Source organism: Pseudoliparis swirei, chromosome 24, assembly GCF_029220125.1.
Source record: "Pseudoliparis swirei isolate HS2019 ecotype Mariana Trench chromosome 24, NWPU_hadal_v1, whole genome shotgun sequence".
Taxonomy (NCBI): Eukaryota; Metazoa; Chordata; class Actinopteri; order Perciformes; family Liparidae; genus Pseudoliparis; species Pseudoliparis swirei.
Window position 1 is genome coordinate 13,953,718 of NC_079411.1, and position 21,750 is coordinate 13,975,467.

The window sequence follows — 21,750 nt, forward strand, 5'->3', positions numbered from 1 at the left end:
GTGTGACAGGCCCGTTCTAACCCATATCTACGGGAGTGATAACTGCTGATCACACCGAATCAATCAGCTGATCACATTCGAACGTCTGCCTCCATTAGAGAGCTTCTGCAGCCCGGCATCCCCGTGAGGTCTCTAAGGGGCTCTGATCAGTTCCTCTCTCCAGGGCTACACATAAAGCAGACTCTGTTTTTGAATAGTGTTGCTACTAAACTTTGGAACTCTCCATTTGGACCAGTACAAATATCAACACCTAAAATCAACATATAAAAAAACACTTTTTGTTTTTTTAGGATGTTCCTCTGAGGAATTCAAACTTCAGGAAGTCCTTTCAACATTTAACCACGAGGGCTTTGCCGACATTATAAAAAAGCAGCTCAATAACCACCGGATTGGATTTGCCTTTGTTCATAAGTTTTCCTTCTTTTTTGTATTGTTTACTTTCATGGAAACATGCAGCAACTATATATGTAGTCTCATACGGATACACTGCTCGTGAGCTCTCATGCATATGCTCAATTGGCTACGCTGCATCAGTGTCACCGTGGCCATCATGAGAACTGAAATGAATCGATGAAAATGAGACTCAAGCTGCAATAAATAATTGAGTTCTCCTCTGGGGTTTTTGGTGCACACGAGCAGAATCTAAAGGCCGAACTTGTGCGTTTATTGTCGGATGAAAAGTAAAAGCAGCTCTCGTGTTTTTTACTTTTTCCCTGCAGAATATTTCCGCTCTCATCTGCTTGCCTTTTCATCAAACCTGGACGACCACAACCCTGATGTTGCAGAATGGCGGCTGGATGTGAGCCGAGTCATTAGGAACTCTCTGATCCAGGTGAAACCCTCTCGGGTCCGTTCACAGAAACCTTCTTTTACGCTGCTAAATGCTGTCAGCGCTCGGCTGGACCTCTGGCGTTCGATTAGCGTTGCGTGACCTCTCTGGGGCTTTGAGACATCTTTCTGACTTTTATGATGATAAATGACAAGGCAAGTAGGAGAGAGGGGGAAATACAGTTCAAGAGCACGCTGATTGCAGTGGCCCAACACACTCTGTGTGAGTTCATCGCCGTGTGGTAACAAGGTTGTGGATGTTGTGTGGAGGAGAATAAATGTCAGGATGTGCCTAATGTGTTCTGCACTGACCTGAAAGGACGCTCAGAGCGACCTGTCAAATGGAAGACAGGATACAGGATTCAAACACACGCATGCCATGTCAGGTACAGATTTCGCCTCATTAACTTTGTTTTCGTAGAACACCCTCGCAACGTCGGATTCCCGGCAGCAAGCGATCTGGGCCTTGCATCACATGTTCGGCCTTTCTGATGCCGCAAAATCGATGCCAGAAATAAACCCGGCGGTTCTCTTCAGTGAACATGTCTGTTTTATTATTAGTTACTGGCATCACTTTTTCATGACATCTCCAGCCTGGGAGGCATAACACACACCAAAAAACAAAAATTTACAGTTGTGTAATATGTAATATGATAACTCACCAGTCACTGCAGCAAAACGCTGGGACATGAACCCAAGACTCTCAGGGAAAACATTTAATTAATAACATGCTGTTATTATTATTATTATTATAATTATTAACATTATTATTATTATGTTATTATTCTTGGTCCTACAGACATAGCAGGCTGACATGTAAGCATGAAGTCATGTTCAGCAACATGATGCTGCTGATAACGTGTCTGAATATGGTTCTATGGTTTAAATGTGCCGATACTCTAGTTCGCATATATAGAAATTACATTTTCTCCTGGAATACTGTTGCAGTTTAAACACAAGGTAAATGTTGTAAATTGAAACAAAACTAGTCGGAAAACACAATAGTCTGGCTGAAAATAAGCACTTTGTTGTGTTATTTAGGCTTCAGTCATTCATTAAATGAAGTCAATGTTGACTTCTGGTTTCAGGTGGGACACTAGCAGCAGTCTTCTGGGTGAAAGTCCATTGCAGATGACAGCTTGTCACACTCTTAATGCTGAATGAAAGGATTAACTCTTTTCTCTCGTCCTTCTCCTCCCGTCTTGTTCCCAGGCCACCGGCGTCGGAGAGGACCAGCTGCTGGTCACCGTCCTGCCGGGTCTACCCACAGCAGCCGAGTTCTTTCTTCTTCCTGACAAGCTGTTAACTGAGGGGAAAGCGGAGAAGACCTCTGCTCATCTAGACCAGGTGAGACAACAACAACTGCTGTGTGTGCAACACGTCATTCCTTCTTTGTGTAGGCGGAAGGATTTCACCTCGTTATCCTCGTGGAAACTCATCCATAACAACATGTTCAAAACGTCCCTCTGTCTTTGTGAGTCACCGGTTGATCCTCTTTTCCAGCAGCAGCTCGGCCCGTTTTGCTCATTGAAAAATAATCCAAAATTTAAGTTCCTCCTTCCTCCAGCAGGTGTCAGTACCGATCTATTGAAGCATGTCCCGGTCTTTTAAAGAGTCTAATTCTGGATTACGCCTGAGGAATCTCTGCAATAGACTCATCAATAATCCTGACAAGTATTAACAAGTTATCAGGGGGGAACGGCTTTTAAACTTCCCCAAGTCACATCCTGTGAGGTGTCGGGGCGGTGAGGGGGAGGGGGAGGCGGGCCGAAGTCCCGAGTCTAAAGGAGCCAGACAAAGGAATCGTCATGCTTGATTGGTTCAGTAAATCACCGCCGTATATCAAGATGGACCGAATTAGCTGTGAGCCTCGCTAATAGATAATGACTGATAAGAACGTTAGATCTGCTCTTTCTGGGAAGAATTCCACGGGCATGTGTAGAGAAATTGGGAAGGAAATCAATCAGATTTTCCTCTTCCATCCCGGCTCACACCTGGTTGATTGCCTGGAAAGATCCTCTCTCCCACAGTCCAGCGATAAATCCTGGCCTGTTAAGTGTGGAGCGCGCCCCGCTTATTAGAACGTATAATGGATTTACTGACCCTGGTATACAGTGGAAAAATCGTAATTAGTCACACCATACAGTCTAAATTTAAACTGCTAAGAAATATAAAGGGGAGAATGAAGCACTACAGAAATTACTCATATGACTATTAACTTGGCAAATTAGGCAGATGAGATAAATGAAGCCTCTGTAGAGGAACAACGTGGATCTGCAGAGAGAAAATGACGTGTTTTGTTTGGCGTGATGCCGTCCATGCAACTCCATACACTGGGAAAGAACAGTCACGCTGTGAGAGTATCATTGAAAGAGACACATTTAATGTTTGGATTGTGTCCGGGATTTATAAAAGAAAGGATCCGTGTGGAGAAATAGATTATGACTATGGGTCAGGGTAATCCGCCCGGTTTATATATAAATTAGATATTCTCAGTCCAAAAGGTTACTTGGCAGTCTGGAAAGCAGAGATCAAGTGAGGCTGCGTCCTGCATTATGCAGCGCAGTGGAAAGATCCCACACACAAAGACTGTTGCGTACACAGGAAAGCACAGATGGGGTGGTTGGCAGAGGCAGTGATGCTTCTTCTGATTATGGGCACAAATAGGGTCAATACTACATTTTATGTTGTTCACTGTTTAAAGGGAGGTCATTTTTCTGCTATGATATACTTTAGTCCTTGCTGCTGAGGGTTGCTATGTAACCACGGTTCCACTTTGTCTTCTCTTTTGTCAGTTTTGCATAATGTAATAATAATAACTTAGAACTCAAAGCTGCAATAGAAAACAATGGATCAAATACATGTGTAATGTGGAAGGTGTCATACTGTATATAGGAACAAAGCAGCAACCTCCATGTCTGATCAATGAAGACAAAAGCTGCGGTTTCTAAAATGTCCACTTGGGGTCAACCCACATCCCCATGTTCAACACATTACAGCAGAAATAAACATGTTCCCAGTCTGGAACAAAGAACAGTTTTGGTCTCTATTATGCTCGTTCATGAGAACTGTACAGACGGAGTGAATCCTTCTATTACTTTTTTGTTTAGGTTTTATTAAAGCTTATAGTTATGCATAATTAAGGGTGTGGTCGCATTGAGGGACATGTCCCTAGCCCAACGTTGCTCACACTCAAAGGAAGTGACGATTCATTTTTGCTGGATGACACATTTTGAAGCCTTTTTTTGATTCATTCCAATTTATATCTCACTTCAAAGCAATAGTCCACCAACCAAATTATTTTGTTGACTCCTTTTTGCACTCTGTTTTGGTTTTCTGGCACATCCAGTTCACTCTTAACATCCTGTTTCCAGCTGCAACAGGAAATCATCTTCAGCCCAAAGAAACCCTGTAGATTACCTCCTCAGCACCAAACTGCAGATTACCAAAATTGCATAGCAGCTAAGGAATAAATAAATGTCGTGGAGCATGTATCTGCTCGGCCAGATATCTCTTGTCTGGCTTAGAAACAGAAACAGAAACATGACTCAAATTAAACTAATGCTGCTCGGTGTGTGCTGGATGTCCAACACGTTTCACATCCAGTTTGCCATATCAAGTTAATGATGGGGAAATATGTCAATTGCATGTTGTGCTGACAATACATTTGCTTTAATTGGACTCAGTTGTGTATCTCAGGTCCTTGGGAATGACCATGGATGCAGCTTCCTCTCTGACTTTGACTTGAGCAAACAATTGTTTTGATGTGCTTCTGTTGTTTTGTCCAGCGTCTGTGTTTAGCAACCATTCACCAACTCACTAGGCAGACATTTAAACTAGAACACCTGCGGAAATGCTGTCACGGGCAAGTTATATTTGGACTCAATTATTTTTCACTCTGACATTAGAAGAATTGGGTGCGTCTGTGTGAGATTGATCCGGACAACAAACCAATTTGCTCTGAAATGTCAGAACGTAGTTATTTAATGACGAGTCAAAACCAGAGTTAATGAGAATGAGGCGTGGCAATGACTTTACTCAATAATAACATTAGGTTTCTTTTCTACACAATGAAAGCATTTTGTTTCTCAACAGCTCTCTGAGGTTCTGCTCGGCGCCTTGAATCAGAACCGTGTCCAGTTCACATTGCGGCCCGGGGTCCAAGTCACGGTGTACGCGGCACACCTTTCAGCAGGTAAGCAAACAGGATGTGGAGAGCTGCCCAGCAGCCCGTGTAGTTCTAGTGTTGGGACCGGATGCAAAGCATCAGGAGAGCTAAATACAGTGGAGCCCATTGGGGTCTGTATTCAAATATATATGTACACTTGAAAAGGAAATAATAATTTCACAATAGCATTATAATGTTCCACATATATATGTGTTATTTAAGTAAAACACAACAATCACATTTTCATTGTCACATACGAAAAGCCCATTCTATTACCATATAAAACTGGAAAAGATGTTTGACATTACATTTCAAACCCACATTCGACTATTCAACTGCCAATTTAAAATTTGACAAATTAGCCTTGTTTTCTGTTATTGAGCCACAATTAAAGTTTTTAACCATTTGAAAATGAAAAATGAAAACAACATTTGACAACAATTGAATGATTGCATTTCAATTTAAATATGCACTCAAATAACATATCAATATGTGTATAATTATAATGCTAATGTAGAAAAACATTTAATCTTTAATTTTAATAAAGTCCTTAATGGGCTTCCTTAGTGGACAATCAGGTATATCATTATTATTGTTCCTGCCCCCGTCAACTAATAACCCCTGTGTCTGATTGGCTCCCACCATGTAGCTACACAGAGACATTCAGAGAGTGAGCATCGTTACAAGTATGTGTGCCTCTTCCTATTGGGGATGCTGCTACTGCCCTAAAGGGGCGTATAAGATAAAGAGTAAGAGAAGTCCATAATACAGAATTTAAAAATGATTCATCCATGATTAAAATAGGTGTAAATGATCTTGTTGACTGCTCATTGCATGATGCAGCTGGGTGGAAATACGGGTTGTGTTGACGTGTTGTGCGTCGCTTACGCTGCGTGGCTCTTGTCTCCCTGTCTCTGCAGCGCCTCTAGTGGACACCAGCAAGAACCACAGTGGCTCTGCCATGCTAATGCTGCTATCAGTGGTGGTTATGGGTTTAGCGGTATTTGTCATCTACAAATTCAAGAGGTAAAGTGTTCATGAATTGTCTGGTGTGTACAGCCATCCCATCACGGCGCACGTGATGGCGAAAGGCGTCATGGCGTAAACAAAAGCTGCCCGTGAGGCCGATGGCCGCCTGTCAAATGTCTTCAACAGGCAAACCTGGCGCTCCTCAGTGGAGAATCGGCTTTGCTCTCACACATCTCTTGGAATCCTGAGGAGATTCTTTTGTCAGGTCATTCTTTGCAAAAGAAATGTCAGTCAGCCTTCAGCCGCTATCAATAATAAGCCCTTTGAACGTGGGCAGTTGACCTTTCGTAAATGTTAAATTATGTCCACGGTGCAGTTTCAAGGGAAAAGGGCATGAGGGATCATCGAGTACAGAAGAAATACAAAACATCAGCTTTTCAAACCGTATTGCCTTTAGTAACTGTGTAAATACATATTTACATGCATCTGTGCTTAATCATATGGTTAAAAGTTCTAACAAGTAAATAAGAAATGTCTGGTTGCAGATGGCTTCCGGTGGTTGTGTCCTTGCTCTCTTAGTGGGAGTGAGGCTGCTGTCTTTATGCCGTTGCCTCACTGTAAATCTTTCCTCAAGGAAGATCCCAGGTCTCAACGTCTATGCGCAGATGCAGAACGAAAAAGAACAAGAAATGACGAGTCCAGTTAATCCAACAGAGGGCACAGCCGGCTCACAGCGGGACACGGTGCATTCTTTGGAGATTCTGGACACAGAGTTGAACTCCCGGCCCAGAGGTAGACACCGCTCCGGTCTGACTCTGATCTGTGACCAGGCGTTTCCATTCCGTTTCCCCATTGCTCGTTTCCCACCATTGTGTTTGTTGTTTCACGAGACTCATCCTGTGCTTTTTGTTGTGTGTTTCTCAGAAGTGAAACGGTCCGGTCACGGGGTGAACGACAGCTAAGCAAAAAAATGAGTATGGTGATAGAAACAGCTGCTTCTCCATTGATCTGTGCTGTCACACTTCAATACTCGCCCGAGAATACAGATGAGTGACAAATTGAAGAAAAATCCAAGTGTAGGACATAGGTCGCCCACAGGTGTGCCGCTGGGTTGAAACTTGGTGCTGTAATAGAATCGTACATGATTTATCGTTTTCATATTTATCAAAGGATTGAGTAAACCTGTGTGCCCTGTGTGGAGACATTAGCATTTTATGTATCTGTGTCTCCCCTGATTTATCAAGGTCCTTCCTGTAGTTTGTCACCCACCTGTATTCTTCTAACATGATATTTGATTGTGATGCCCTAACCTGGCGTTGTTAACCCTCCTCTTTTATAAATTTATGACTACATTAATTCTTTCCGTATATAAACTGTGCTACATTTCTGTGGCACTATAAATATAAATAAGTAGGGTTTGACATGGACATATATTGTTATCAGTATATTTTAAACAGGCAATGCTAAATCCTGTTTCTTTAAAAGAAGACAATGCACATTGAGACATAGTGTTAGCTGGTAGATATTACCATGCAATCAACTTGAAACTTTTGCGTTCCAGTAAATAAACTACAAGTCTGTAGGAGTAAAATATGCTTTAAATCTCCACAAATTAATTAGTATATGTACAGATTGGAAAGCCCTCTGAGGCACATGTGTAATTTGTGATTCTGGGCTATTCAAAATAAAGATAATTGAATTAATAATAGTTAGGGTCTTTTGAAGTAGAGTTGTATCACGTATGTTACGATCTCAGACACTTAGGAAGTAGGACCCAATTGCACGACCCGGGAGACAGAGATAAAGTATTTTTATTTTTCGGTTCTGCAGTGAACAAATGAAAGCGCCACGTAGTGAGGGATCAAAACTTTCAAGAGCACAACATAACCCGACCTGATCATGGCAAAAGACCAGACGAACTGACAAGGAACACTGGGAGACAGGGAATTTAAGCACATGGTAACAAGACACAGGTGGGACCAATCAGGGCGGGCTGACACTGATGAGCATAGGAGACAGGTGTGATGACAGGTGAAAACAATCAGGAAGCCTGGAATGAGAGAAAGCGAACATAAATGACCTGAACCTCTCTAGCATATCTGTCGGTGCACAACAGTACCCCTCTAGGCCAACTCCTGATGGCCCAGGCTGATTGTAAAAGTCGTGATAAGAGTCTTGTTCACGATAATGAAGCAGCTATCCCAGCTTTTAGCCAGGAGGACGACCTTCCAGTCTACCAGGAATTGCTTGCCTCTCCTTATTGACCTCCAGTAGCTTACGGACCTTGTTTGTACACCCCCACCCCTTCAAAGAACTGGGGGGGAGGGGCAAATGTGCTCTCACACCACCACTTTGATTCTACTACTAGCGTTGGTTGGGTGGGTCAACCTCCAAGTTGCAAGTTGTGCGCGCGCGTTGATGACTCTGGACACTGGAAACGACCCCACAAATCAGCCAGTTTCTTTGAGGCGACATGGAGTGGTAAGTCTTTTTGAGAGCCAAACCGACTGTAGGAGGAGCGACCCCGATGATGAACCGCACAACAGCCTTGAGAAGAGACTGTGAAAGCACAGCAAACACTCTGCGACAACGTCTGATCATGGCATGTGCCGATGGAAAGAGACCTGTGGCCGCCGTAGAAGGGTATTGTGGCAACCTCGACCCCATGAGGTGGTCACTCAGGTGGTCTGTTCCGAGGAGACGGAGAGCGTGTGAAGTTCTAGTTCTCTTCTTCAGACGCCCACTGTCCATTTGACTGAGCTGACGGTGGCACCTATGGTCGACAAAACGACCTCTGCGGGTGACTTTGGCAGAGGAAGCTTGGTCATGGGGATGAAGTGAGCATTTTGAAAATCGATCAACCACTGTTAGAACCGTAGTCTTGCCTCTGGGATGAGGGAACTTGTCACAAAATCCATCGAAATGTGTGACCAAGGGACGATGGGGAATCGGCAGCTGGAGAGGTCTTATTACACGCACACCCGGACAAGCCGCCATATACTACCACATTTTTCATTGTTCTTGCTACTCCCGGATGGCACAGCACACAGATGATGAGCCCAGTGGATGACCTTGGGTGAAGAGCCCCAGGAACGACACTGCCAGGCGCTGGATTCATGACATTTGCCTCTTTAACGTCTGACTCACTTGCAGGAAAAAGGCTCCATCACCCGGTTAAGTGGAAGGATGGTCTTGGGCTCTACCAAGTGGTTCGGGATCATAAGAACGAGACAAAAGGTGGGTTTTGATTCTGAGACCCGGACGAAAAGAGAGTGTGAGTTTGATCTACTAAAGAAAAGTGTCCTCTGGCCTGGCCGAGTTTGAGTTGCTTAGCCTGTTTCCCACGCCATAATCCGCTCTGCCCGTGTCACTTCCCGCGACAGGTAAAACATGGATGCAGTACTCCTCCAATTCCTCATTGGAAGCATCCACCTCCACATAAACTGGCTGGGGGGGATCTGGAATGGAGTATGGGATGAAATGAATTCTCTCTCTTGAGAAAAGAGAAGATCCGCCTGGGGGGGGGGGAGAAGGGAAGGAACAGGAGAAAGTCAGAACATGCAGAGCAGCAACAGAACTGAAATTCCTATAAACTTCCTATAGAAGTAGCAATCCTCTAACTGCTGAACCTTTTTCCTGAGTCTGGTGGGCCACTGGGATACTGACTGACTTGACTCTCGGATCCAGTTTCTGCAAAACTTGGCGGACATGTTTAACATGAGATTTAGCGTCTGGTGAAAACAGCCGTGCATTGCACAGTCAAAAGGCATTACAAAAGTAGTCATATGACCATATGCATTTCTTAAATCCAACTTGAATATCTTTGGCGTTGAAGCAGTTCAAAAGCAGATGACATGAGTGGCAGAGGATATGTTCTCTTCCTAATGAGAGACCCGCCTTTCTTTCCCACAAAGAATCCCGGCCTCGCTGGAGACGATGAAGACGGATAATCCCTGGATGTATTCATCCATTGCTGTTCTCTCAGGTCTCGAATCGTAGTAAAGTCTCCCTGGGGAATGGGGCCCCCAAGGTTGCGAAAGTTTACACCTGCCTTACAATCCTCTCCCCATTTTAACTTTCTGAGGCCAGTCTATGTGAGAGGATTGATCTTCTTCCAAAGGAAACCCCAAAATAATCGGGTGCTGAGTCGACTCAAAATATGAAATTGCATGCTTCGGTATGGTCCTTATTTATAGTAATCTGTATGGGCTCAGTGCAATGGGTAATCAGAACAACAAGCGCCTAAAGGCACTCTGATTGTTAATACAAATGTCTTCCTGAGTAACAGGTCGATGAGGGAAGTCTGCGCGCTACTTGCTCACCAGCGCCTCCTTTGACGGTGTGAGCACGATCTTTCCGGCATGAAGAGATGAATGACCTGGCCGCCGCAGAAGAAACAGTGCAACCAGACGAGACGCTCCCTCTCCTCCAGAGAAAGCCAGAGCCTTCTTCTTCCTGCATGTCATTCAGTGTCATCCTGTAGTGTCCTGTCCAGGTCCGGTCCGCTGGAGATCCATGAGCCCTCGCGCGCGGCCTGAGGCGAGGCGAGAAGCAATGAATAACAACACGTCGTCTCCCTCTCCTCTCTCTCTTTTCTCTTCGATCCGGATGGCCACAGCGATGAGGATGAGGATTCCAGGGTCCCCGTCAGTCCCCAGTGCTGCCCCTTGCCAGTTTTCGAATCGGTTCATGAAGTCGTCCACGAAGAAGGCCCCATTCCATCCATCCCCGCTGTCTGCTGCTGAAACGCTGTACCGATGGCGAAATCAACCACCTGAGATGACGTGACGCGTGAAGCTGACTGTCTTCTGCTGGCTGGGCTGTGAGCGATGAGTGGCGCGTATGAATGTCTCAATGAGTTAGTATGTATAATGAGTAACATAGTAAAGTAAGCTAGCTCTTCTGCTTGCCAGAGAGCAGCTCAAGCTCATTCTACCATGCACGCCACCAACCAACCATGCTCAAATAAAAAAGCTCAAAAGTTGTGTTGTGTTGAGTGCAAACTGTGAAACCAAGACAGCAGAAAGTCAGAAAAAACCGGAGGAAACTCCCGAAGGAAAAAGAGCCCGGCCAGAGAAAAGCAAAGTATTGAGGAGACAGCTTCGCCACCGCTGTGGATGACGTCACCTGGATGGCTGGAATTCTTCCTGAACCCGGCCTGCGTCCTCTCAGCTCTTGTATTTCCGCTGACTTTGTCCCAGTTTTCCCTCGAATGAAAATCGTCACGCCGCCCCGACAGGAGCGAGCGCGCGAAGCCGTTCTCGGGGTCGGTCATCCATAATGGCCGTTGTTAGTACGATCTCAGACACTTAGGAGAAGTAGGACCAATTGCACACAGACCGGGAGAAGAGAAAAAGTTTTTTTTTTTTTTTTTTTGCAGTGAAATGAAACAAAACAAAGCGTGAGGAGGTGAAAAAAACTTTTCAAGAGCACAACATAACCCTGATCATGGCATGGCAAAGGACCAGACGACACACAAGCTGGAGGAGACAGAGACAAACAGCACAACAAGACAACACACAGACCAATCAGGGTGGGGCTGGCGACTGTGACAGAGTGTGATGACAGGTGAGAACACAGGTGAAACACAGGAAAAAGAAGAAGGAGAAAGCGAACATAAATGACCTGAACCTCTCTAGCATATCTGTCGGTGCACAACAACGTACCTATCAGTGACGTGCGGTGAGGTTCATGGTTGGTGAGGCACTGACTCCTTTAGTGTCAGATTTACAAATATATAAACCCAAAAGGGGCTTATTCAGTTGGCTACTGGTTATTTCATGTCTCATCAACATTCTTCACACAACACACATATTACAGATACGTAAAGGTAAGAAAAAGTTTTAGCTCCGGCGTTGGTCTACCTGTGTTAATCACGTCCACTTTGGACTGAAAGTCCAGTTTTGATACATGTTTAAGCTTAGATATATAATCCTCTTCCATGTTGGCGGTCTGGCGTAGCAAAATACAAAGACAAACGGACTTGACTCGCCTGTTACCCATTGGCTCACGAGCGCCCCCTGCAGTGAGGCAGAGTAGTATCTGCCTCACCCTGCGCCTTTTCACTGCGGTTTTATTTCCCATCAGCAAAACTAAATATGTCACTGTGACAAGTGTCTAGCCGTCACTGGTAGGTTCCCCCTTTAAGCCACACGGAATGAGCAGCCAGAGTGATGTTTTGTAATATTCTTCATTGTATCCGACCACAGGCAGTGTCTCTGCTCGGCACTCCACCCCGTCTTCAGTCCATCCAGCTCCTTTTGAAGACAAAGCCTCACAGATACACAAACACAGATTGTCATCAGCCACCGTTCCCTGAACCACACCCCCGCTCCACCCACTCTGCAGCAGAGCCTAAACACCCCCCGCTGCCACAGTCACTTACAAACATTAAAGTGTAATGGTTAAAGACCTTAGCCAGACTGTGGGAAATCAGGGCAAATAAACATATCTGCAAACATTATATTGGCGACATCCAGAGATACGGCAACCCGCACGGGCCAATTACATGCATCAACCCAGTTTGTGATGGATTGCGCAATCAGAGGTGAGGCTCGACTCGTCGCCGCAACTCTCGTTTCATCCTGTATTTGAACAGGAAATAGGCAAATTCAGCGTTTTTGACTATAAAATGTTTGAAATTAGTCATACATAAAGATCGGTGGACAAATTTTAATATCAATTTGATGTTATCATTATTTTATTTTTACTTTTTTTACTCATGATGACAGGTGAGGCTCTAGTTTGGTAACTAGTGTAGATGGCGGTCACAGAAACGGACCCTAGCTCTGAGACAGGAGTTAAGCAAAATACTGCTGCGGACCAGGCGAGCAGCAAAACAAAGACCCACATGAAAACAATCAATATCTTTCGTGTCTAAGTGTACTTCACTTCCCGGCACTAAGAAGCAGACAGAACACGTTAGCGGACAGCGATTCAGCTCCATTGTAGCAGCAGATGGCCTGACAACAGACATCTGGGCCAAGACTTCCTCTTCTGTGCATTTTACATTCACATTAGCAACTTGCAACGTGAGAATCTCTATGGAGTTGAGAGACAACGTCTCACTCGTCTAAATAAACAGATAAGAAAAGCTAAAGAAAAGCTAAACTATCGTCACGATTGTTTCCCCGCATGCCACCATCGTCCGCTCCGACGTGACTTTTACCAGACTACAAACAGAACCCTGAACACCTCCAACACCTGAACCTTGTCCTGGTGCCTAGAATCTGCATTCAAAGTGAGAATCTATTTCAGGGATTAGCAGCAAACTGGTCAACATGGTGGAGCTTAAAGCAACAACAGAACAGAGGAGACCAAAACAGAACCAAAAGGAGAATACATATTGGACTTCCATGCATTGAGTTCCCATTAAAAACACCAAATGAATACTAACATTGCTCCATGTTTGCTGGATGTCTAAACTGTTTGCAACATATTTTCCTCGTGAACACGTCAGATGTTGTGTCTTCAGCTCGTCTGACAATTCATGTATCAACGCATATTTAAAGTGCGACCGGCTCAATGTTCCATGTTCATGAAGCCACGAGTTCCAACGATCCTCTGACACCTGTTTCCTTCTCTGCTCTGCTTATCCCCAGGATGTATGAAACCTCATGTACATGTGACATTCTCCACAGAACTCCCCACGTACATCGTCTGAACTCTGGACGGGATTACCACTCCAGCCGCATCATGGCTCTCTTTGTTATTGTTTTGGACCCGATGGTTTGGAGCTTTATACCTGTGCATGTTGGACCGTGCTGACACGCATTTACTGTGCTCTGTTCAAACCACAAGAAACGGTGTACAGGTTGTCATTTCCTTTCAACATATGTGTGATAAATTCAACATTTTAGGAATCTATACAAGTCAGATATATAACTCAGAAGGAACACCAGCATGATCTTGAGAGGGAACACAAAATGAAATAAGCAACAATGTTTTGGTTTTGCTTACATATCTGAAATTGGTTTGCTGTTGTGAGAAGCGAACAGCAGTAGTGTATTATTTATTCATATAAATATACTTTCATGATGTTATTGAAGTGAATTACACATTTATTTTGTAAATCATGAATGTCTATGTTATAAATGTGTGTACTTTAATAACAAGTGTCATACTAAACAGAAATGCTGTTATATAATGTAAATAGGGTACGTCAAAGCTTTTGGTCCATTGTCTCTTGGAAAGCTGATTAATGGCACAATACACATTTTCTACTTAAACATTTCTTTTTTTCAGATTTCAATTCATTAACAAAAATACAGGGTTTGGTTTGCTGGATACATTTAACATTTGCTGTGAATCCGATGTTTCTGGTACTATTCATGATGCATAGCAGGCTGTAAAATGTGTTGTGCTTCAGCATCTGATGCTACGCTGCGCCATCAGGCTGCAGGTGATCAAACAGAACCATTACACGGTCAGGACTGGAGCAAGAAATGGGGGTAGAGGGTAGCGGGAGGACTATCCCACTCAGATATGTATTCCAAAGTGGTCCGCAGCCCCCCCACCCACCCCTCCCGATCAAAGCCAACATCTCTGCTGGAGGCAGAGTGCAATTTATCAAATGTCTGATTTACGATGGCAGTTGGAATGAGATGCAACCACTTTGTGAGAGAATCCAAAGAGCACGGCGGCCGAGAGAGAGCGAGAGAGAGAGGTGTTAAGAGAGATGGAAGAGTGCTTATTGGGGCCAAGAGTGTTCTATGGGACAGAATAAGAAGAGGCTGCATTCGTGAATGCCGAATGTGGCCAGTCAAGCTCCAGGCTGCTTATGGTTGGTGACACATTTAGGGTAATGTCCCGACCCGCTCTCGAGGAGCACCCATCTTCATCCCAGCTCATTATATCAGTGGAGGAGCAGAAGAAGTGGAGCGCAGATGCTACCAGGCGACACAGATGGTTAGCTTGGCTGTCGAGCCCCGTGGTACTTTGTGCGTGGAATCTGGCAGATGTCAATTCCTGATTGATGCCTTTCAAATCTTCAGAGGCAACCTTTCCCGATTAGTTTTCCCTCTTTTTACGCTGTTGATATGTAGGAATCCAGCGCGAGTGTGTTTTTGTCAACCACGGATGCCCTTTTCTACAATTGTTCCGTCGTGGCTGTGCAGACATTTGCACTGTAGTTCTAGCCACATCGCAGTCAGTAGAGAATGTAACGGTAGACTATACAGAGGAGTGATGATGAGACGCACCTGCAACACACACACTGGCTGCTTTGCATAGCGTCGTTTCATTTGGTTCCACTGAACACGATGCCAAGAGACGAGAAGTTTACAGCCAGTAAACTTAAGACGTGGAGGAATATCAGGGGAGGCGGGACGGCCCAGGGATGAACGTAATATCTCGGGGTCACAACTTCAATGAGTGTGTTCCTTGGTAGCTGTGTAGTGAAAGTACCTGTCAGGAACATCATTATTCTGAACGCTGAGATTGCCCCAGATGGACTCTTGCCTTGAAGAATACCGGTGGAAAGATGCTCACTGTACCAAACAGGCAATTTGTGCCAGAGCATCGGGGGACCTCGAACACAAATTATATTGAAATAAATAGATTAACACAAACTAATTCATACACAGCAGATTCACTGTGTATGAATTAGTTTGTGATCATTTTTTTATTTCAATATAATGTGTAGGGGATACATTAAAAGAAATAGAATATAATTTTCATCAGTGTACCATCACTTGAGACCACGTGGTTGGGTTTCCGTAGCTCAGAATGAGTCTTTCATATCTATAAAGAGAGCGGGTCCTCTTCACGTCGGCCATGTTTCACCGTCATGTTTCTGCGGTCGCCCTGTGGTTTGCTACATGGAACATGTGTAAGTTACCAAAAACAATGTACTTCCTGCCGGGTGGGTTGTTCAAGTCCTGGTTGCCGACTTCCACAGCGCTCGCATAAGGTGTCTCACTCTGAAGGAGTAGATGTGATGTGCATCAGTGCTAGGAAGTAGGAAGTAGGATGATGGCGTATGCTCAGGAGAGATACCGATATGTTTGTTGTTGAGATTGTAAGTTTGAGTGCTCTGTTTCTCTCTTTCAAGTCCCTGTTGCTTGTTGCTAGTGCAGTACTGGGCGTGGCCGTTTGGGGGCGTGGCCGTTTGCTCTGCTCCCAGCAGTGCTGCCTGCAGCTTGTAGACTGCAGTGGATGTGAAGAAGAGTTCGGTTGTAACGTTATGCAGCATCCAGAAGACATATTTGACTGAAGCCCCGCCCCCGCTGCTGCACAGAGCGCTACCACCTGTTCGCTCAAGATTTCTTGATATTGATCATCACTTTGCACTAACTTCAACGCTGCATTGGTTCCCCGGAAATACACCGCCAATGTTGTGTGGCGTAAATCAGATGAATGGTTCTGAAGAGGTGCGGCGGGCACACACACACGTTCACGCCCTCAAACAGATTCCTTGCTTTAAGTTATATTGTGGAGAATTGAGAAGCCTTTGACCATGACCTTCAGCTCCTCCTTCACTCTGTTTAAAGTTCATTTTTGTAGTTTGAAGCTTTTCAACGGCGTTCTTTAGTGCCACACTGCGTACGTCTTTGAGAGAGCTGCCATTGGCCATGGCCTTCCTCAATGTCAGAGGTGAGCATTTTTTGAATGAGGTGAATCTGTTTAGAAATAGCCGTTTATATTCCAAAGCTGCATGCTTAGATGGTTTTAGTATCAACTCTGGCTCCATCTTCATTTTCATCGTAGCTGTGTGTCGGAGATTGCAGGACGGACGTTTCACTCGGCTGATTTCTCTGCCTCCCCACGCGGCGTAAAAAGGGCCATTTGGCTTGGAGGGGAGATTTGAAAATCAGAACAATCAAATGAAAGATTTCGGAATGGAGCAATACAATCATGATTGGATTTTCCTACGATTTAAGGAAATGAAGGAATTGTTTTCAAGTTTGGCAAAGTAAGGAGTTAAAGTACCGAGTAGAATTTAATAACATTTGGAACGGCTTGAGGGGGAGACATACACTAGCCTGAAACCTCAGACCCCGGGGAACAGGAAATGATACCGGGCAGACCCGATCAGGAGGTCCGTCGTGACGGAGGCACCTTCTGCCTGTGGGTCCCACTGGTGGGGACAGGTCACTCTGCTACACCAGGGGCCTCCTGGTTAGTGGGAGCTATGACAGCAGGTGGTGTAGACTCGCTTTGATCTACTCTTTTTTTCTTTCTCTCGCTCCCTCTGTCTTTTTCTCTATATCCTCCTCTCTGCAGGATTAGCAAGATTATTATTTTTGTAGACAAATATTAATAATAATAAAAAAAGAGTTTTATTACTGTACAGCTTTTGTATAAGAACAGACGGTAAGGTGTTACAGTGTTTTTGTTTGACCTCAACTGTGCTGTGTAATTGTTTTATGCATTTATAATCATATTTATTAAATGGAAAGAAGTCTGTTAACTGTTGTCATTTTCTTACAAAATTTGTAAAGAAATACTATGTATTTAAGGAAGTAATACTCACCTATAAAGAAACGAAAACGAGCATGTGTTTTTATTTTATTCTACACATATAAAGATAATTTAGATGCATTTAGACATTTGAAAACATGTTTTTTTTTTATATTTCAATCGCATATTGTTGTCATTCACATTTCGATCAGAGATGACACGTGTGACAGCTGTTTTACTAAAGAAATCCATTATATGAGATTGAAATTATATCCAGAAGTAAATTTATAAATGAAATGAGCTTCACCTTTCTGCAACATGAATGCATCAACAAGTATTCATCTTAAAGTAACCTGAAGCAAATTTGTAGTTTGTCATTCTGGGCTATACAAAATAAACAATAGAATTGAAGTAGTCTAACAATTAAATATATATAATTGAAAAATTGTCCGTTCTCTTTCATGAATGCTTTTACTTTTGGTATATCCTATCTCTGTGTTGATGCCCATACTTCCGTACCTTCACTTCTGTTCTACTGTGTAATGGAGGACTTGGAACAGAGGAGTATACACTGTAGTGTTACTCATTTACTGAGTCTTTCTTCTACCACTGTATGTTAAGGTTAGTTCATTGAAAAATTAAACGGGTTTTCTTTCACTCACACACAGACCTTTCAGATAGAGTTAATGCATCTAGTGCACGGCTCACCCCTCCATCATCTGCTGCAAACTGTCTCTGACTGTCAGACTGTCAGACTGACTATCTGTCTGTCTGACTGTCAGACTGTCTGTCTGACTGTGACAGTTCTTACAAGTAGTAAAACGAGTTGTTTACCGATTTAGTTTATCTTGGAGCTGTGAGTGACGTAAAGTAACGTTATGAAAGGTAACTATGTGTTTCTTATGTTGCTGCCTGTCTTGGTCAGGTCACCCTCGAAATCTCAATCGGAATCATCTGATTAAATCAAGGTTTAAATAAAAAATAAAAAAACGGTGACGACTCCTCCAATCCTGATGAAAAGAAATGTATTTCATATCATGAATCATATTCTCAAGCTTTTATCTCGATCACGATGCTTGATGTGTTTTTTCTTACAACTGGACTCGTGCGCTCTGCCATTCCTCCTCTCCCTGCATCAGACCGCTTCGGCCTTTTATGTTACAAAGACTGTTGCACATTCACACACTCGAGCACAACAGCAGCTACATGTTTGAATCCCTGAGCACATCTGAGCATTGATCCTGTTCTTATTCCAAAGAATCAACATCAAGTGTCCGTTCCTGTCACAACGGCCCAAAGAGATCCAAATAGTACCCCGACATTGTCTTTGAAACAAGTAGCAGTAATTACAACCACTTCTTGCTCAGGGGGAATTTCCCATGAAGATTGCCATGAAATATTGTCATGTGAGATCACACGGCACAACTAAAAGGAGAGCTGTCGACAACCAATCAGATTCAGAGGATTTGGGCTTAGAGCTAGAGAGAAAAAAAGTCAATTCATCACTGCAACCTATCTAGACATTTGGAATCTCTTCTGTCATCAATATTTTTCTGTCGCTGTGAACGACCCCGAGGCCTTAGTGCGTGTAATAGTCTCTAACTCTGGCCACCTCCTGCTCAAAAGATCTGCTTGACTGTTTATCTCCGAATCTTAAACTGAGTTGGATCCCGTCCAAGAGATTCCTGGACTTGGAGGTGATGGCTCTGAAACCCAGAAAAATAAAATCTCCACAAGTTTGAATGTTCCCACAAAGCAATCAAGCACTTTTGCATGTTTTTCTAAATTATTCATCGACAACTTACTTGGGAGAAACTTAAGCAACCTAACAGTAATTTGACTGGAATATAAATATATATATATATATATATAAATAAAGTTCTGTGCTTTCTTCTCCTTCTCTGCCGAGGGTAGTTTGGCCCACTTTGTCAAGCAGACAGGATACTCTTATGAATAGGGATGAGTCATTAAAGATGAAGATGTTAATTTCGGCATGGACATAACCTTAACAAGTTTCAGTGGAGAATATAATGATGCTGAAATGAGTGATACTGCATACAGAATAGAAGTAATTACAGCGGGCTCTTTTACGCTTATTTATGTGGCCCCTAAAATAGCTGTGGTTGTGGCTGCAGCAGCAGTGGCGATAATGATGATGGCCACAGCAACTAACCAGGACTGATCATTGGACTGACTCGTATCGATGCGGCCAGTGCACAGTCATTAGTTGAAGCATTCGGAGAACATAATATCATCCGTTCATGATGATGATGGGTGTGTCATAGTCCAGCTGATGCACATATCCAAAGGAATTTATTGTCCTTAACTAAAGCGAAGACAGAGAGAGGCCTCAGGGCGCGTCATTACTGATGTGGACTGAAGCCACTGCTGTTGGCGAGAGTCAGACAGGGTGGTTTTCAATGGACTGAGGAGGGGGGGGAGCGGCCGGTTGATGGACTCTTTAATCGTTCTGAGCCTGAAGATGCTTGGGTGCCCGGGGGAAGAGAGAAGATTACCAAGAGATCAATTCCAAAAGGGCTGGCTCTGCTGACATCTCAAGGTAGCGCACCACAGTGTCCCCGTGGGCCAATACAGGCCCCTAATACCGGGGATTTAATGTGAAGTAGACTCACAGAGAGGATGAGAGGCTTTTGGGGAGAGGGGAATAGCGAAAGAATTCCACAGAATGCGACGGAATTAACAAGAGTGGACTCGGACTACGGCTGCATCGGACTGCAACGGAAAAGAGGGATGAGAAAGATTGAGATATCAGGTGTCGGCACGCTGCATCACATCTCAAAGTGATTAATAAGTACGCGGGTGGCTGCAGAGCAGATCAAATTAAATCTGTTAGAAAATACACATGTGCTAGCGTTTGCTCGTTCTCTCCCTCAAACATGTTTAACATCAACATGTTTAACATCAACATGTTTAACGCGTATCGTGTGTGCTACTCTGGGAAAGTGCACTGCATTCATCAAAGAACACGAAGGGAGACGTATTATGAATTACACTTGACTATTAGTTTTAGCCGCGTAATTATGGTAAGACCACAAAACAGTTGTTTGATAAAAAGCAAGTCAAAGGAAAAACTCCAGCCAGCAAAAGCATGAAGGCAGAATGTAATCCACTGAACTTTAAAAAAAAATATGTTGTACTCCATTTTTTTATATCTTAAAGTAACATTATGTAACAATTGTACCTTAAAATAACAGCTTGAAAAAAATTGTGCCGCTACAATGACTTTTAATATGGCGATTTGCGGCTCCGCCATTGCCATCGGGGGTCTGTGGGGAAATAACTCCGCTATGTAGAATTCTGGAGCCGCCCGATCCGGGGCGGATGTACTTCGACCTGCTTTCTGGCAGTGATTACGCAATGTCATATAGTGCCACTCCACGCTCGCAGCTCCAGTATAAGGGTAGCTTTTTTATGTAGCTTTTTGGTGTTGTCAACAATATTGTATTCGATCACACGTACTCCACATTCAAACATTTAGAAAACAACGTATATAGGCTGAAAACGCGATCGGTATTTCATCTAAACTAAATGTTGTCATTCTTTTGGTTATGTTGTTTCATTCGCCCTTAGCAACTCAATCAAGGGGAAAAGGTACAATTCGCAAAAAAAAAGGGGAATGGGCGGATCTGCGAATTCTGGTGTTAACTCTCTGCTCAAATGGTCGTAAAAGAAAAACACACAGTCGATATGCGGAAACCCAAATGTTATTATATTAAATCAAATTCAATGCATCTGCAAGCCCCCAAAATGAACACATACACTACAAACAATCAAACCCACTCAAAACGAAGTATAATCCCCAGATCCCGACAGTCCCAAAGTCTTTGCAGTCCCCCAAAACAAAAGTAAATGACTGCATGCGCACACCCCCCCCCCCACCCCCCCTCCCCCCAAAAGCCGGCAAACAGCTGACCGACCAGGCGGAAGCGTGGCGGCGCGCGTTCAATCCCGCTACTTCACCCTAGTCCGGTAGGTGCTGGGCCCAGTTCACAGTGTTCCTGCGCAGTCTTCGTATTAGTGATCCCGCCCGTTGGTATAAATCCAAAATAGAAACAGTCGCCGGATTGCTTCTACCGGGCTGCATCTATCGTAACTGGGTATTTACGACACTGAAGTAAACGTTAAATACCTCAAAAACTGAAGGGGGCGCTAAAAGGGAAAAACTACATAATGGGGCTTTAAAGAGTCTTACCATAATTTGCCATGCACTATGACATTTCAATCATACACTGTAACACTTTGATGTAAATTTACAGTGAAATTCTAACAGTAACATACTGTATTGTGCTATTACTGTATAATGCTGTAAAAGCAATGCATTCTGGGAGTTATAACGCTTGCTTCCATGATCCTAACGGTCAAGT

General features: G+C 43.8%; 1 protein-coding gene across 1 annotated transcript in view; it reads left to right on the forward strand.

The window, feature by feature from the left end:
• LOC130189983 (VPS10 domain-containing receptor SorCS1) overlaps positions 1–17,458 on the forward strand; it is a 187,953-nt gene extending 170,495 nt beyond the window's left edge. The window contains exons 22-27 of the mRNA XM_056409055.1: positions 720–832; positions 2,041–2,175; positions 4,924–5,023; positions 5,917–6,022; positions 6,600–6,757; positions 13,567–17,458. Coding sequence (XP_056265030.1) covers positions 720–832; positions 2,041–2,175; positions 4,924–5,023; positions 5,917–6,022; positions 6,600–6,757; positions 13,567–13,628 — 674 coding nt within the window. The 3' untranslated portion in view covers positions 13,629–17,458. The remainder of the gene's footprint in view (positions 1–719; positions 833–2,040; positions 2,176–4,923; positions 5,024–5,916; positions 6,023–6,599; positions 6,758–13,566) is intronic.
• The last annotated feature ends 4,292 nt before the right edge of the window (positions 17,459–21,750 follow it).